General features: G+C 31.5%; 2 protein-coding genes across 2 annotated transcripts; one reads left to right on the top strand and one right to left on the bottom strand.

The window, feature by feature from the left end:
* Positions 1-5,304: 5,304 nt before the first annotated feature.
* LOC134686151 (uncharacterized) lies at positions 5,305-8,581 on the top strand. Its single transcript, XM_063545823.1, has 4 exons — positions 5,305-5,394; positions 6,789-6,857; positions 7,455-7,556; positions 8,402-8,581. Exons 1-4 carry the CDS (start codon positions 5,356-5,358, stop codon positions 8,546-8,548), a joined length of 357 nt encoding a protein of 118 aa, XP_063401893.1. The 5' UTR covers positions 5,305-5,355; the 3' UTR covers positions 8,549-8,581.
* A 2,917-nt stretch (positions 8,582-11,498) lies between these two features.
* On the bottom strand, positions 11,499-16,305 carry LOC134686150 (uncharacterized). Its single transcript, XM_063545822.1, has 4 exons — positions 16,134-16,305; positions 14,262-14,360; positions 13,386-13,487; positions 11,499-11,661 (listed from the first exon to the last, which is right to left on the bottom strand). The coding sequence occupies exons 1-4, from the start codon at positions 16,170-16,172 to the stop codon at positions 11,518-11,520; spliced, it is 384 nt and encodes a 127-aa protein (XP_063401892.1). The 5' UTR covers positions 16,173-16,305; the 3' UTR covers positions 11,499-11,517.
* Positions 16,306-17,513: the final 1,208 nt, after the last annotated feature.

The following is a 17,513-nucleotide window of genomic DNA, read 5'->3' as shown; positions in this document are numbered from 1 at the left end:
ATGTTTTAAGATTGATGAAATAAATCATTAAATGGCTGTGTTTTTTTAAATCAGGCAATTTATTAAATATTTAAAACATGGCCAAATAAATCCCACTAAGTATACTTTCCTATTTTTATGTTATCCTCCTCCTGAAATGATAAGTTATTTATTTCTGATTGTCTGGTAATTCTAGGATTTTCTACATCACATTTGGGTACCATTATAGTATATTATGGAGTTATCTTTCCTCGATTGGCCCTTTCTAGTACGTTTCAAGCAGATTTTGAATCAGATCCCGGAAAAGGCACAAGAAACAATCGTTAAAAGACGGAGGTATGTGGTTATTTTCGTGCAACGTGTTTTGCTATTTTTATTTTACGTGCAGCCGTGATAAAAAAAAAAAAGGGTAGTTATTCACCCTGTTTAGTGGAATTAGTATAGAGATCAACGTGAAGGAATTAATTTTTCGTTCATCATGAAATGGCATTTTATTTCACAATCTTCCATTCAAATACCCCTCTCTTTTACGCGTCTCATTCAAACATTAAAATTGTTTTTGTTTGTTATATTTCCATCAAAAATATTTGAACGCTATGTCATTCATTTTTATGTCTTGAATTGATCTAAGAGTAGAATTTATCGATATTCTTACCAAACAAACTGAATAGTATTCATTATTTTTTTTATTTTATTTCAAATTTTATATGCATTTGTGTGTCAAGTACAGTCTAAAATCCATGATATAGTAGGCATGTATAAAGACCTGTGTAGTCAAAAAAAAGAAAGGTATGATGGTATGATCTTTCTTGTGTTCAGATAGTTGTATTGTAGCAAATGCTTCAATATGCAAAAGTTTTTTGTAGTTTTTCAATTTTGACTTAAACAAGAGGCCAACTTTGGTAGATTTCATTAAAAAAGGGGGAGGGGTAAACTATTGAATATGCTTTACTCAAACAGAAGGAAAACATAGAAATGATAGATAAGAATACTCTTCTGGCTTCACAGTATCGAAATAATAATAACAAATTCATAAAGATAGAGTAGAATGAGATAAACAGATCAGTTGATACACATTTGCCACATGTGGAGCAGGATCTGCTTACCCTTCCGGAGCACCTGAGATCACCCCTAGTTTATGTTGGGGTTCGTGTTGTTTATTCTTTAGTTTTATATGTTGTGTCATATGTACTATTGTTTTTCTGTTTGTCTTTTTCATTTTTAGCCATGGCGTTGTCAGTTTGTTTTAGATTTATGAGTTTGACTGTCCCTTTGGTATCTTTCGTCCCTCTTTTGATAGACATGACTGTTATCCAAATTTTGCCTGTTTTCAGAAAGGGGTACTAGTACTGCTTTAATAGTAGGTTAATTTTTATTAATACAGCTAAACAGTTCTTTTAGTAGCATTTTTTATGTTCAAATATGGCTACTTAATTAAACTAAGTAAATGATTATTTGTTTAAGACATTTCATTATTGTTATAGGTACCAGTCTTGTATTACAACTCCAGTTTCCGATGTATGTCAAAACATGGAGGGAAACAAATTGATGCATTTTTTCTGAATTTTTTTCTAAACTTATGCTGAATTGAAACATATATATAGACTTTAAAAATATCTTGCATCTTTTGGGGGAAATCAATCCAAAAAAGTGGAAGAATATCATGTTCACTGGAAGTGGTGCGGCCTAGTATATACAGCAAACAGAAAGTAGAAAAACAATGTTTTGACTTCAGGTTTATGTAACTTTTTTTTCTTCGTGGCTTCCCACTTTTTGTTCTCGGTTAAATCACATGTTCACATTAGTACATACATGATACGAACATGATTGTTTTTTATATGTAGCCTATTTTTTTTTTATTTTCAAAGACCAGCTGTTTTGCATGTAAGCCTATGGTCACTAGTATTAAAGAGATAACCGTTACTGCAATTACGATTATCCCAATATGGCGATGGCAGATATAGGTGAAATCTTCATAGTCATTTTTCTCAAATACAGAATGTTTTTGTCACTAGTTACTCAGCTGCAAGGTTTTTCTATACCATTACATCATATTTGAATCGTAACGGTGCACTGGAATTGTCTAAGCGCTTTGAAAATTGCCGTTGAAAAATTCGGGATGATAATCGTAACTCGGGAAAAAGATAATCGTAATTATGGTATTAAAAAAATGAGAGGATAATCGTAACTGGATAGTGTTTTATTGATATTGACACTAAATACGTATATCTGATAGCACATGATGAAATTATGGTGATGAATAAATCACGTTTCAACATCTTCTGACATACCTTTTTGTGCATATATCATTATTAATGGTTCTAATGAAAACAGCTACATACTATTATATCATAAAATTGAAAGGGTGAACAAGCTTCAAGAAATTTGGATATGGAAAAAAACACGAACTATGTTAAAATACAGAAACCTCCAAAGAACTAGGAATGTCACAAAATATTGGAATGAGCGAAGAGGCAATTTTAAAGGGAGTTATGATATATGGCAAATACTTGTCAGGGAAACGCATGTGTCACCTTACATCAGATTTGTGATTAATAAAATTGAGAATGGGAATGGGGAATGTATCAAAGAGACAACAACCCGACCATAGAAAAAACAACAGCAGAAGGTCACCAACAGGTCTTCAATGTCGCGAGAAATTCCCGCACCCGGAGGCGTCCTTTAGCTGGCCCTGAGACTGTTAAAGAACATTGATTTATCCTGAATAAAAACATAGTAAATATTATTTTAAATCCTTTAATACAGTTGGCTAAATGTGCTATTTCTTCCCCCGGGAGGCGACTGCTGGTTCAATTTTAGCCCATATCCGTTATGTCATAATGGAGTAGGAAAGACGTTTAGTATTCGCCAGAGACAGTTTGATGAGAAATTAAAAACAACAGTTTTGCACTTTTGGGATATGGGATATTGCTAATCCCCCTCCATTTTCTCCAAAAAAAAACACCTTAAACGCGCACATAACATTGAAACTTCGAAATTAATTAGAATAATCTACTTACCACAATACCTGAACCAACAGCTGCTTCGATCATTGTCAATATCTTGAACAGGTATATATTGAAAGGTTATGCATATTGTTGTCCGTTATAAGGTCATTTTTCAATAAAAGTGTGAATTTCAGACCTAAAAAAATCAACTTGTCGAAACTTTTATTTCTAGAGTTATTTTGAATACCTCTATTGTAGACATGTTTGTAAATAAAACTAACTACATGAAACTAACCCTTGTTATTTGTTTTGCACGAATTAAATTGAAAAATAAAAATCTCCAATACTTGTTTCGTAGGTGACCGTTAAACTTTTGTAGTAGACATATTTACATGTGTTTTTTTTCTCCACAATCTCTATAATGCAATAGTAACATGAAAGATTATATTCCTAAAATCACGTACTAAGCTGTACACTGATTTTGTTTTATAATTTTAAAACCAGATACTGAAGGAGATTTGAATCGTTTCGAAGTGGACATTAACGAAAATACGGTATCACTCTGGTCCATTTGATGTGCTCTTTTTTGTCAACAATTGAACTGCCGTTATTAAAACATCATCTTTTTTTAAGACCCGTATGTTTATATCTCTTGCAAACATTGAGCATGAATGTTGAATAGGGCTTCTAGGGAAAGGCCATTTTGGTTATTATGAATCATTCAGGAATCAATAGATTATTAGTCCCTCTAAAAATAGTATGTTTCTTTGTTTAAAAAATGTTAAATCTAATTCCATGTACTGACTGCACAAAAATTTACTTGTAAAGATCAAACACATTTTTTTTTAATAGTGGGTGGGACAAGAAATCACGCTTTTGTAGAAAAACACCAATAAATCGAGAGATTATTAGTAAATTTGTCTTAGATATTTACCTGGAAGTGTCTTCATTTATTTTTATTTTCCGTTTATGTCATCAATCAACTGTACATTTCCATTTTAATACACACAATTCCATTGAAATGCTTAAAGTAACATTTAATATTTTTCAGTTACTATTATCGGATAAAGAAATTACGATTATCAAACAAGAATAATTCCCTAGAGTTACGATTATCATCCCAAATTTTTCAACGGCAATTTTCAAAAGCGCTTAGACAATTCCAGTGAACCGTTACGATTCAAAAATGATGTAATGGTATAGAACAACCTTGCAGCTGAGTAACTAGTGACAAAAACATTCTACATTTGAGAAAAATAACTGTAAAGATTTTACCTATATCTGCCGTCGCCATATTGGGATAATCGTAATTGCAGTAACTGTTACGATTATCTCTTAAATACCAGTGATGGTGCAGTCAATTACAAGACTGCAACTTTTAATACTTTTTTTCACTTGAGCATCACTGATAGATATAGGAAGATGTGCTGCGAGTGCCAATGAGACAACTCTCCCTCCAAATAACAATTTAAAAATTAAACCATTATAGGTAAAAGTACGGTCTTCAACACGGAGCCTTGGCTCACACCGAACAACAAGCTATAAAGGGCCCCAAAATTACTAGTGTAAAACCATTCAAACGGGAAAACCAACGGTCTAATCTATATAAACAAAACGAGAAACGAGAAACACGTATATATTACATAAACAAACGACAACTACTGTACATCAGATAGGTCTTGTTTAGACGAAATTCGTGTTTCACGTATCAAATTACCTGTTACCTTTGATAACTATTAACCCGTTTCATATCAATACTTTTAAAGTTGTGAATACAGATAAAGACATTATTCTAAAGAAAATATTAAATACTCAGGTATGGATTAGTATCAAGTAAATCCATTAGTGAATCATCTTTTTTTGCTTTTTTTATGTTACATATGCATCTATTCTTATTTTCCTTTTATTTTCTATTTTGTTTTGTTCAAACATTGTTTTCAATATAAAAGACTTTTCTGCCACTATTATACATGTGTTCGATTAAGCTAGCTATAAAACCAGCCCTTATCCAAATTTTCAACGGAAATGCCCGCATAGAGATAAACAGGTAATCATTGGTCATCTCACCTCGATTGCTTTCCTCACTCTCGCCGTTGAGATGACCGACGATAATCTATATGAAAATGAAAAAAATAATCGTGATCTTCAGGTTTAAAAACAACAACAAAAAGTAAAGTATGCTTTTGTATTTTTATATGTGGCAAACAACTTATACTGATCTGCATGAAAAAATCTAAATTTACATCAAATATGCAGCTAAAATCATATTATACCACTGAACATATGAGAAACATTGCAGAAAATCTAGATAGATATGTCAGATTTCAAATTCCGTGACATATAATGAAATTTCTTATCTTTAAAATGAAAATAAATAGACCTGCAATGTGTTCATTATCTTGTCTTCTAGTTATACAAGTGCAAAGCAATGAAGGTTCAAGCTCTGATAATTCTTTTCGTAGTGCAGGTAAATCTAATTCTTTTTTTCGTGATTTTTATACTGAATAGTGTCTTATACAAAAATCGAAATGCTTTACTTTTGTCTCTGTATTCAAAATGCGATCATATTGAAGGTCGATAGTAATTTATTATTGCTCGTTTGCACTCATACCTCATCTTGGTATAGGAAATCATATCACATTATTTGTTTTCTATATAAGATCATAAATAAGGTAATGTTTACTTACTGCTATCAATCGGATATCTCGACACATTTTGAATTTCGTCAAAGAAGCATTTATTAAATGTTTGCCAAAATTTTGTTATATTACCAGAACACCACTTCTGCGACATTGTAAGTTCGTGGCTGAATTGAAATACCTACGTCCAAAAATGCTCACATTCAATCTGTACCGATAAAAAAAGTATAAAATGTAATCCTTAACCATGTTTACACCACAACCCATATTAGTGCTCATATTAAGGAGGAAGATATACGAAACACAAACACTACAACTGGAAGCTATATGCGATATATATTATTGCAAACTCCGAAAGAATGGTGACGTTGCTTAGTTAAACTATCAAAGTCAACGTAGCGTAGTAAAGAGGACGTACCCGCTGTTTCGGAGTTCGATATAATTGGTATCGGATTTGACCGGAACTTGCTAATTATTAATAATATTAATTTTATAGATAACATACGGGTTTGGAATGGTGTTATTTTTAATCTACGACTTGGCATATATATAAGTAACTAATACTAGTTTATATACAAATTTCTGTTCTTAAATTCGTTGCTTTATGTCATGCCGGTCAACAAATTGGACCTCGTTATTTTAGTAGTATAGATGTCTGCCAATAACAGTGTAATGAAATACGCATTACCACCAACGTTGTGTAGTTGAGTCAACGTTACAGTAATCATTTAAAGTTTGCATTCTGTATAATGAACGAGTATTGCATAAGAATATTAAAAACAGTATTGTTTTTGATGAATTGTCAGTGTGAACTAAGGTCCAACCCCCCCCCCCCCCCCCGAAAGTCAAATGGTTCATGAATATGATATGAGAGAATTTTGTTATGTTCATGTCATGTATCTATTTGCTGCGATTACAAAGAAATTCCAACATTAACAATGCAAGACTTATAACTTAGGTCACCAGAAGTGTTTCTCGAATAAAATTCGACTCAACAGTACAACTCGTGAAAAAAAGGCCAAATTAATCATGAAGTTGAACAGCATTGAAAAACAAACATGGCGTCAAATACTGAATAGTGTGAGCACAACACATTGATGACGAAAAGAAATGTTTAAATTTGCCTTAGAATTCGGTATCTTTGTCATAAAGCGCAAAAAAATATAAAACTGAAAATTCATAATAGTTAAAACTGTTATATGTTTCCTTTACAATGTTTCAGGTTTCTTCTATGACAACAAAAGAACCAATTGAAAATGAGAGGTTCAGATTCAGATATGATCCACAATCGGTACGTACTTTTTATTTTGTCATTAGAGATTTTTTGTGTCAATTAACGATTTTTATAGTTCTGAAAGATGGACACATTATTAAGCGTTTAGAAATCAGAAATCAGAATTTGCATTGGAAAAGAAAGTATATCTATTTGAATATGTATATAAACCAGCAGTAGATAACTTATAATCAATTTATTGTAAATTTATTTTAAAATAAGCAATCAGGATAAAACAAAACACACAAAAAAACAGGAATTTTTGGGTTGAGAGATACCTCAATTATTGATAATAATTGATAATCCCACAGTGACTTCAGATGAAGAAAAAAGTAAAGTCACAAAAAATGCTGAACTCCGAGCCTTAAAAGCGCTGTTCCTTTGCCTAATGTGAGTTTATTTGTTAGTAGTTTTTCGGTTTTGCTGTGCATGTTCTGATCTTGTATCATGGATGGATATTATTGGTGTGTTTGATTTTTTAAATCGGAAGGGGGCACTGTCAAAGAATTTGCTGCTTTAAGTAGGGCACTATTAAAGAATTTCATGCTAAAAATAGGGAACTTTTAAAAAGGATTGAATAATCATATCCAGCAAATCTTTTCTGTATTTCTATAGATGATACTGATGGCAGTTAACCATCACAAATGTTATCTTTACGCAACATCCGGTTCCGAGTCTACAGATGTTCATACCACTACTGGACTTCATCTTTTGGAGGTAAAGTCATATATTTATGTATTTATATGTGTGTGTATGTTGGAGAGACGAATTGCCATGTCTGTATAGCAATGCAGATTGTCACATTGATAAAAAGAGTTGAAAAACTTGAATGAATTGAATATTCATAAGGTTATGTCGTTTTCTTCCATTCAGTAATCGCTGAAATTCTTAAACTTCATAAAACAATTATTATTTTCTTATCTGCTCTGGTTGTTGGTGCTGTGTTTATACAAATGGGTATATGTACTAATCGAAGTTAGACATGCTGGTTTGAAATCTCGAAAGAAAGGTAAACGCTGACTGTTTCAACTAAGAAACATTTTGATAGGTAGTTGTATCTTTTTTAATTATTTGAAGGTTTTTTTTATCTCTGTAAGTTTAATACCAAATACATTTGGCTGGTGGAACTTAAATCTGATATATAGTATTGATTGTTATATAAATATTGCTTCTTATGTGCTGTTGTCTCATGAAAAGCACACAACATTTTTATTTTATCAAAGCTTGATCCATTTGTAAATTGACTTTTAGTGTTCAATACCACTTTCAACAAGAACTATCAGATATAAAGTGTCAGTTGTTATTGGTTGAGAGCTTATCGGGAATCTTCTATCTGCAGCAGGATAACTTGCAATATGATCAACCAAGATTATAATCAAAATCACCTGCCAGGTGCATTTATTATAAATTTCTTTAACTTGGAATAAACTATTTCATTTTGGAATTCGTTTATATTTTAGATGATTTTCTTTCCCTTTGTTCGGTATCTTCTTTTTATTCGTACGGACGTTTCAGTAACATTTTATTTCACATATGATAATTGTTTATGGTTTTTTTTTCAGTTGAAGATAATTACTCTAATTGACGACGATACAGCGATGTATACTTCTATTACTCACGATGCTTTAAAAGCGGAGAGCACACTACTTGGTCATGTCTGTCGTAATCCCAATAACACAATATACCAACTGAATGTATCTGGGTCATAAGCATATTTGTTTGCATTAAATTATGTCACATCTTAGGTTTTTTTGTACATGTATATATTTAAGTAGACTTAGGTTATAGGGAGGGTTTGGATACTCTAACAGGATCTAATCCCGTCCCATTATGTTTGTTAGTGTCAAAAGTAAGGAACATGTGAATCAGCCGTTGTCGTTTGTTGCTGTGTTACATATTTGTTTTTCGATAATTTTTTTAACGTAAATGTGGCCATTTCTTGTTTGAATTGTTTTACATTTGTCATGTCGGTTCATTTTATGAGTGCATATACTGTATACGCTTTGTTCATTGTTGAAGACTACACTGCTATCTATAGTTTTTAATTTCTGTGTCATTTACATGGTCTTCGGTAACACTTGTGGAGAGTTGTATCATAAAAAAACTCACCACATTTTTTTTTTATACAAGAGTTAATAATGCTTTCAATTTACGTATGTAATATGAAGTTGTGGAAGACTTGTGCCAGCCGAGCGTATTAGCATATAAGCCTATAAGCCTATCATCGTATTTTACTTTTTTAAATCACTTCGTCAATTCCTTTGATACCCTGTAAGATTTTCCCAAGGTCAAGGTAGTAGGCAAACATTGCATTTACACCCATTCAAAGCCATGTAGTCCAGGTTTTAATTCATTTACCATTAAATATCTCCAAACACCATAGTACATGAACCGATACGGTCGTTGTTTTATTTGTTGGTATCCGCCCTGTTTTTTTTTTTTGTTACCTTTCTTTTGCATCTAATACTTTTAATTCAAAATCACATAATGAAACAATGGTGTTGTCAATTTATTTTCGATTTATTAGTTTAATTGTTCCTCTGGTATATTTCGCCCCTCTTGCATTAGACCCGAAAGTTTATATTGTACTTCAAATGTCCGCAATCTGTATTCTGAATTTAGTTGAAACTATTGACCTATATTCCTATTGTTCTTATCTAATCACGAAATATAAATTCATACAATTGACACAATTGACACAGAATAGTCAATCAAATTGTGGTTCATAATGTACGATTGACTAAAATTTCAGGACTTTATACATTACACATTTTATAATATTTTTCAGTCACTACGCTTTAAACTAAATACTACGCATCTCATTTCGGTTCATTCAAATTCAAATTAGCGTGTTTATGTTAGTAAGCTTGTCTGTGTGTGCAGGAACTACTTAAAACTTAGAACATACTTTTGGTAATATCATTTATTAAATTTACAAACGAGTTTCGTTAATAGATGATTAATTTTGGAATAATTGATAATAATAAGCACGAACAATTGGCATCTCAATGAACTTAATATGCCTTTGCAATGACAAATTTGAAATAATTAGGGATTAGGATGCACAAAAGATTGATGTAAAATGAACAATCAGAATATATATGTAGCAAATAGATCTTTCTTGCTCTGACATAGTTCAAAGTGTTATTACAAACACGACGTATTTCCTAATTGTATGTACCAATTTGACTGCATCAAATAACAATTTCGACGCAATGGTGTCAACGGTGTTAGCATTTGGTGCAAAACCTTCACCTTCCTTCACACAATTGCATAGCGAAAAGTAAAATCACAAAAAATTCTAAACTCTGAGGAAAATTTTGAAAAAGAAAGTCCCTAATCAAATGGCCAAATTAAAGTTCAAATACATCAAACGAATGGATAACAACTGTAATATATGTGTGACTTGATAAAGGCAATTTCTTATGTAGAAAATGGGAATTGAACTTGTTTTTTTTTAACTAGCTAAACCTCTAACTTGTATGATAGTCGCATCAAATTCCATTATATTGACAACGATGCGTGAACAAAACACTAAAACTATTACGTAATGATAAAGATTATATTTAATAATACATATCATAAGTGTTACCTTGATGTTACTTCCAGTTCAGAGACTACCGACGTTCATAACATGCAAGAACTACATCTTTTGTAGGTAAACACAACTTTTAAAATTATGTCGTAAAGAGTAAACATTCTTGTTTTAGAAAAGCAGTACTGCATACTACATGTTCTAGTTTAAATGCAAATATTTTGTAGACTATAATGGATGTAAACTTTAAAAAAATTAAGTACCTTTAAAAATCCCTTCTCTAATTCTTAATGTACCGATCATTATACTTAGTTAAATAATAACACAGTATAGTCTTCTAAATATTTCCGCATGCACAGTGCAAAAACATCATGGCTATTGATATCGTTGAATTGTTTTTTTTTTTTTTTTTTTTATTGCTTTCTATCAGTTAAAGATAATTACACTTTTAGTCGTGTAAACATATTCTTCCGTGACTCATGATGCGTGATAGAGCAACTTGTCGGAATACTCAGGTGTCGGTTTAGTCAGATTACACTGTGCTTCCGTGACTCATGGTGCTTTGGAGGCAAATAGCAAACTCATTGACCATACCTGCCATTAACGAAAACTATTTATCAACTGATATAAATATGCAACATATGGATACTTGTTTTGTTACCACCTGTTTATATCTAACAAAATGTTTGTTTAGCTTCTCGAACTGTTGTTTGTAGTGTTCTCTACGTTTTTAATTTACTAGGCCACTTAACTGTTTATTTGAAATTATATGTGAGTTTGTTTTACTTGCATACAAAATATTGAGAAGTAAGCACAACATAAGGATTATATGTGTTTCTTCATGAGTGAATTTAACTGTTTTGATTTGATAGTTCCTTGTGATTATTATGATTAAGAAGCAAATATCTTTAACTGAATTATAAGACTTGCTGCCGCAATGCTGAGTTCAATCCGAAATTTCCCATAAAACTTTGCGACTATAGAAGAGACGTACAGAAAACAAAACCTAAAGATAAAGATAATGCAACCCGAACCAACAAAGGTAAAACAATGAACCTACTATATTATTCAATAGTGTGGTGTTGACAGGCAACATTATACATCTTCATACTAAAATACTAATCATGTTTGATGAAATTTTATTTAAAAGTTGAGTTTGAAAATTGTTGGGTGGGCGTTATGAGCTGTACACAAATGAGACTGTGTTTTGCTTAGAGTTGTCATATCATGTGTGGTCATTGTTGTATAAGTTGCTGTTTTGTCGTCAATCATCTTTATAACAGCCATCTGAAATTCAAAATTAGGTTATACATGTTACAGCATACATCTATCTGTGCCCGTGTAATATATATATCAATATCAAGAGTACAATGCTACGTAAATGACAAAGTTGTCATTTTCTCCTAAATGATATATGACGTGTGCTTACTTATTGTTTTTGGGGAAGCGGGGGGGGGGGGGATTAAAACAAAAACAGCTACTCTCCGTTTTTGATATGCAAGTATATACGTACCATATCATAAATTTTATTTTAAAATGTGTTGATTAGTGCATATCTTTATTGTTTATGTGAAATAAAGTCACTGCTACGTGCCAGTTTTGAGGTTGTAAAATTGTGTAGATATCTGTATATTATCGAAACCTTTATGTTGCTTTCTAGAATAACTGTTTGTTGTTCGGTAGTTTTGACGCAAAACTCGTATATTATATGAATATAAGTTTTTGCATTTTGTACTGCTATTTCATACGTATAGCTACGACTCTTGAAATCTACATAAGCAGTCACAATCTTATATTTTGTACCATACCTCATTTCTTTACTCTGAAATTGTACTATCATGATAATTGTAAGTTGTAAGGTCCTACAAAGAATTACCTCATCATCTTCGATTAAATATCTTTTACTGTAATAACGGGAAAGATGACTAACTTAGCTTTATTTAACAATGACTTTCTTGGTTTCACTTAATACAAAAAAGATACAACCCACCTTCATCCGAAAGATACAAAGCCTATGCTCCTTTTTAAACGGCAAATGAATTTTGGTTCGTCATGTTCAAGGGATTTGATTGTTGATAAACTGATTGTTCACAAATGGGTTGTTTATATCTTTTTATGTAATTTTTTTTTGTTTGTCATTGGCTTAAATTATTTTTTTGTTATCGATCGGAACTACATGTAGATTTCCTCATGGCAGTATTATCTTGACAACCAATACAATACTTCCATGATTTCACAATAACAAATAATTTACGACTGTGTGAAATAATTTACGAATATTTCAAAGTATTTGCTGTAATTATTCTTGTATATTTATTTATCGTTTCAATGGTTACGACATTGCAACATTTTGGGAACATTGCTAATTTGCATAGCGGCCATTTTGCCGTACCATGAAATAACAGAATACATGCCCCTTAAATATAATGCAAATATGCCAAAACTTATATCGAATCAACAATTTGTCCGCATCTATTTAAAATGTACATGTTTTTTAGTTTCTGTCCGTGGACATATGAACTTTGTCTATTTTGAACACTTTCGGCCCTTTTAGTTTAAAAATCAGAAGCATAATTGTACATGTTTTAGTATATTTTCTATATAAAATAAGGTATTGTTCATGAATTGTCTGCATTTAGGGAAACACCTTGTTGGTCAAATTCTGTAAAAAACATGATGATTTCATCCTGCTCATTTCGTAAAAGTTCGAATTTTAAGCATTCTCCTTTAATACAATTAATACACAACATTTTTGAAAAGTGCACTTTTGTAAATATCCGACAAAGGAAGTTTTCAAAGTCATATTAGTTTTAGATCCAAGACGGAAAGGAACTGGATTATCCACAAATTTTATATAAAATTTTTTTTAAATGTACAACAAAGGGAAGTAATTTTATCAAAAGGGCCTCAGTCACGTGGTGCAAATCATATGAATAAAGTACCCATGATTTTTCCATATGATGTTAATTATAAAATCATTTAATATACATTCATGGAATAGATGGAAATACCTCTATAGTATGTAATCCATGTGTAGTATGTACTTCTGTTAGCTCAGATCCAGTTGCTTTGTATAAATAACATTTATGGCCAACTTTTGCCAATACAGTACTCTGTAAGTAAAACATCGTATTGTAATAATAAATAAAGCCACTGTAAAAAAAAAGAAATCCGCTATAAAAACTCCCAGCACAAAGATACCAACAAATTTGTGGCTGTAAATCCCTTGGAACAAAAACTATTCACGTGACTATCTTGGGTAAAAGATTACTAGAATATACAACGTCTCAAATATAAGATTCATTACTAGTATGACTGTCAAAGATAATCTATCGATTAATTGGCCATTTTAGAATCTAAATGACTATGAGTAATTGGATTGTTCGTACACCAAAATGAAAATATAGTTACGTCATTGGTCGTATTTCCATTGTATTGTTTTTAAACAAATTACAGCGTGTTGATGTATGCTTTTAAAAATATCACCAATAGTGCATTAGATTCTAAAACGACTAATTGAGTAAATGTCAATCACCAGAAAATAGACTTGAAGCTGCTAAACAAAACACAAATGCAAATCCCTTTACCTTTAACCAAATGGCACTTACTGTGAGAGTACTTTAATTCGTGGTTATCAATTTTCGTGGTTTGAGCAAAAATTACATGTTCGTGGGTTTTTTTAAATTCGTGGATTTTAGTTTTCTGAAGAAAAAACAAATTGTTTGAAGAATTGTAGCCATCAGAAAGGAAGACAATTTATAGTAACAATATGATGGATAGAGTCATACACGAAAACCCCGCAAATTGGTTCCCAATGAAAAAAAGTACTTTAACAGTATTTTCCCATTGGTTAGTTACACTGTAGTATTTGTAAACATAATCATTACCGAAACCGGGTCATATCTGAAGGCAAATGTTTCGTGCACTGCAGGTGGATGCGTTGGTCCAGTATGGTGTCCATGATGTTTTGTTGTCATGGCAAAAACCTATAAATCAATAAAAATACAGCCATCAATGATTCTGCGCACAGGAGTAGTTGTAGTCTTTGTCAGTATATCACCAACCCAAGAATCTAGAGTTTTTCTGTTGTTTTTCTGTTGTTTTTCGTCTTATTTTAGTCTTATTATAGTATTTTTTTACCCTTTAGCATCTTCACCTTCTAACTGAATAGATCATTCGTTAATATTTTTTTTATAATTAAATTGTTAATGGCAGTCAATCATGTTTGTATATAGTAAATTAAAAAATAACCAAGATGGTTCTTTTAAATGTTTCAAATAACTTAAAACGGGTTAAGAAAACCGATTTTTTTTTTATGTTTTTATAAAAAAAGTAAAATTTCTACCGTACAGTTATTACTTGATTTATTTCAATTGACTGGTAGGGGTTTAACAGGTTCGCTTATTTAAGAACAGTCCATCTATAAGCCAGGGGCGTTGGGATAAACTCATCAATGAAGTTTACAGTTATTAGTAAAATTTCATACACTCAGTTCATTAGTATGTCCCTTTGGTGATACTGTTAAGGTGTATAATTATAACGGCCATCATCCTTATTACACACATCTTCATATAGAATTTCATTAGGCAAATTAAAACGTAAGCTCCGACCGATCAGTTGAAATAACATTGATAAAAACGATGGTAAGCTTAAAAGCATGTGAATGAAGATATCTGTAATCAAATGTACTTTAAGTGAATCCTTGTTAATTACCTTATGGGAAAACAAACATTAAGTTGGCTTGAATTCATGATTCCAATAATGGTCAACAGATCATTATCGGAAAACACTATTTGAAATTTATTACTTAGCATGCTTAGTTTACAATCCTAATAAGTTTGAGATTGTATTTGATCGTCTAATTGTTTTGATTCGAGCGCCAATGGCGAGTCTTATGGAAACAAAACGTGCGTTTGGCGTAATAAGTTATAAGTCTTGTAACTTTGATGAGCAGTGTTAACTTAATTCAATTAAATGTTCTAAAATCCTACTTTAAAATGTATCACAGGAGCACAATATTGAGGTGTAATAACACGAAATGATAGTACGTCACACCCGGTCAGATCCGCACAAGGGTAGAACAAACTATCCCCTTGAACTTGATGTTGTTGGAAATTAATCATGCATTTCAATGCAGTAAAACATTTCAGAGTCATGCAGTGTGTGTATTTTTTTTATTTTTTTTGTGTTTCTATAGAATATTTTGGAAACTTGAGGCTGCATGATTACTTTACTTGTACTCCGGAATAAAATGGATGAACATTTGATAGGTTAACTTCCAGTGTAGGTTATTTTCTTATATGTAATGCAATGTTATGTAAAATCTTGACATAGTACTGGACAGGATAACATTTTATTCGTCCCATGTACATGTATTTCTTCATTTAAAAAAAAAAAGATAAATTCTGCACATTTTTTTTTTTTTTTAAGTGCAAATTTAACAAAGACTTAAAGGGGGAATCAATGGTGGTACAATGCAGTATACATTATGGAGACAAAACGCGTTCTGACGTTATAAATCATACGCCTTGTATCTTTAATGAGTGTTCCGATACTTCAGAACATAAATTGTTCTCAAAGCTTACTTCGAGAATTTATTAAAAATACACCAGATTCGTGAGTTCGAGGGGCAAATAATTACTATCAGTGATTTTGACATGAAAGACATTTGTTTTTTGTCTTCTTTCACGATAAATATCAGGTTAAAATAAATCAACAATAAGAAAAAGATGAAGTTTGTTTAAAAAAATAATGCTTACCTGAACTAGGAATAATGACAAGACTACTGCTACCTTCATTCTGTAAATGATCTGCTGCTCTTATGACAAATATGACTAGGACATATGTAAAGTCTTGATCTTATGTGCAGCCAATTTATACTTTTCGAATAAGGTTAGACAAGTAACATTCTAAATATAGGCATATGCATGTAGTATTAAATTCGATTATTTATCGGTAGATCTGGTTCTAACTTGAGAGTTCTGACCCATACCAAATATTGCACTTCTTATCAAGTGAAATTTATGAAAATCAAGGACAAATAGTCTTTAAAGGTTACTATCTATTTTTATTATACTTCACGTTAAAATGCCATATTTTGATGTGCTAATACGCGGGTGTTAATTTACTCTATCACATGGCTGAGCGAGTGACATTTTTTTTAATGTCACCCTCTTGTCTTGACCAATCAAAAATCGACATTTCAAAGGAAAATGAATTGAATTTACATAGTAATTAAAGACAATGCTTAAGTTCTACGTTTTGGCTAAGTTTTTATTATTGGACTGTCAAAATAAATATGAAACATTTTGCTTCACTTCTGTTGATTTTTCTAATACGTGACGTCATAAAAAATACTTTAAAATACAGTTCATCTGTTAAAGACAATAATGATACTTCGCCGCGGTTGACACTGTTTTCTCGGGGTAACAATCTGCTCTATCACCTTCTCAGCTATGTGTTACTTATATAATAATTCATATAAGAACTGAATGGTTCTTTTTGTAAATGTATTTTGGTGTAAAATCTATGATTTGTACATTGTGTATGAAGCGCAGGAGCATTCAATTCTTCTTATAAAAAGTTTTGCTAGGATCTTGAAAACACTATTTCTATAAAGTTTTCTTTTTTTACCTTTGAACTTTATGGTGAGAGCTTGTATTATCATGAATGTTACATTTCATTGTTAACCAATCAAAAGAACAAATTATTATGAATAAAGGCAACAGTAGTATACCGCTGATCGACATTCATAAAATGATTGAGAAAAAAAACAAATCCGTGTTACAAACTAAAACTGAGGGAAAGAGAACTACGATGCAACAGAAACACAACATGAAAGTGTAACACGCAGAAACGGACTATAATATAACAATGGCAATTTTCCTGATTTGGTATAGAACATTTTAATAAATAAAAAAATAATGGTTGGTTGAACCTGGTTATGTGGCATGCAAAACCTCCCGCTTTTATGGCAATGTTAAATATAACATCAAAATGACAAAATTACATGATAGGACTACAATACAAATAAATGGGAGAAAATAAAGGACAGAAAAACACAAGAATAATAGCTTACAAAAGTTGTCAGCTTTACAATTTAATACGCCAGACGTCATACGTGTGATGCTATTATTATC

This window comes from Mytilus trossulus, chromosome 10 (assembly GCF_036588685.1).
Source record: "Mytilus trossulus isolate FHL-02 chromosome 10, PNRI_Mtr1.1.1.hap1, whole genome shotgun sequence".
NCBI classification, from domain to species: Eukaryota; Metazoa; Mollusca; class Bivalvia; order Mytilida; family Mytilidae; genus Mytilus; species Mytilus trossulus.
This window is presented reverse-complemented; position numbering and strand designations above follow the sequence as displayed.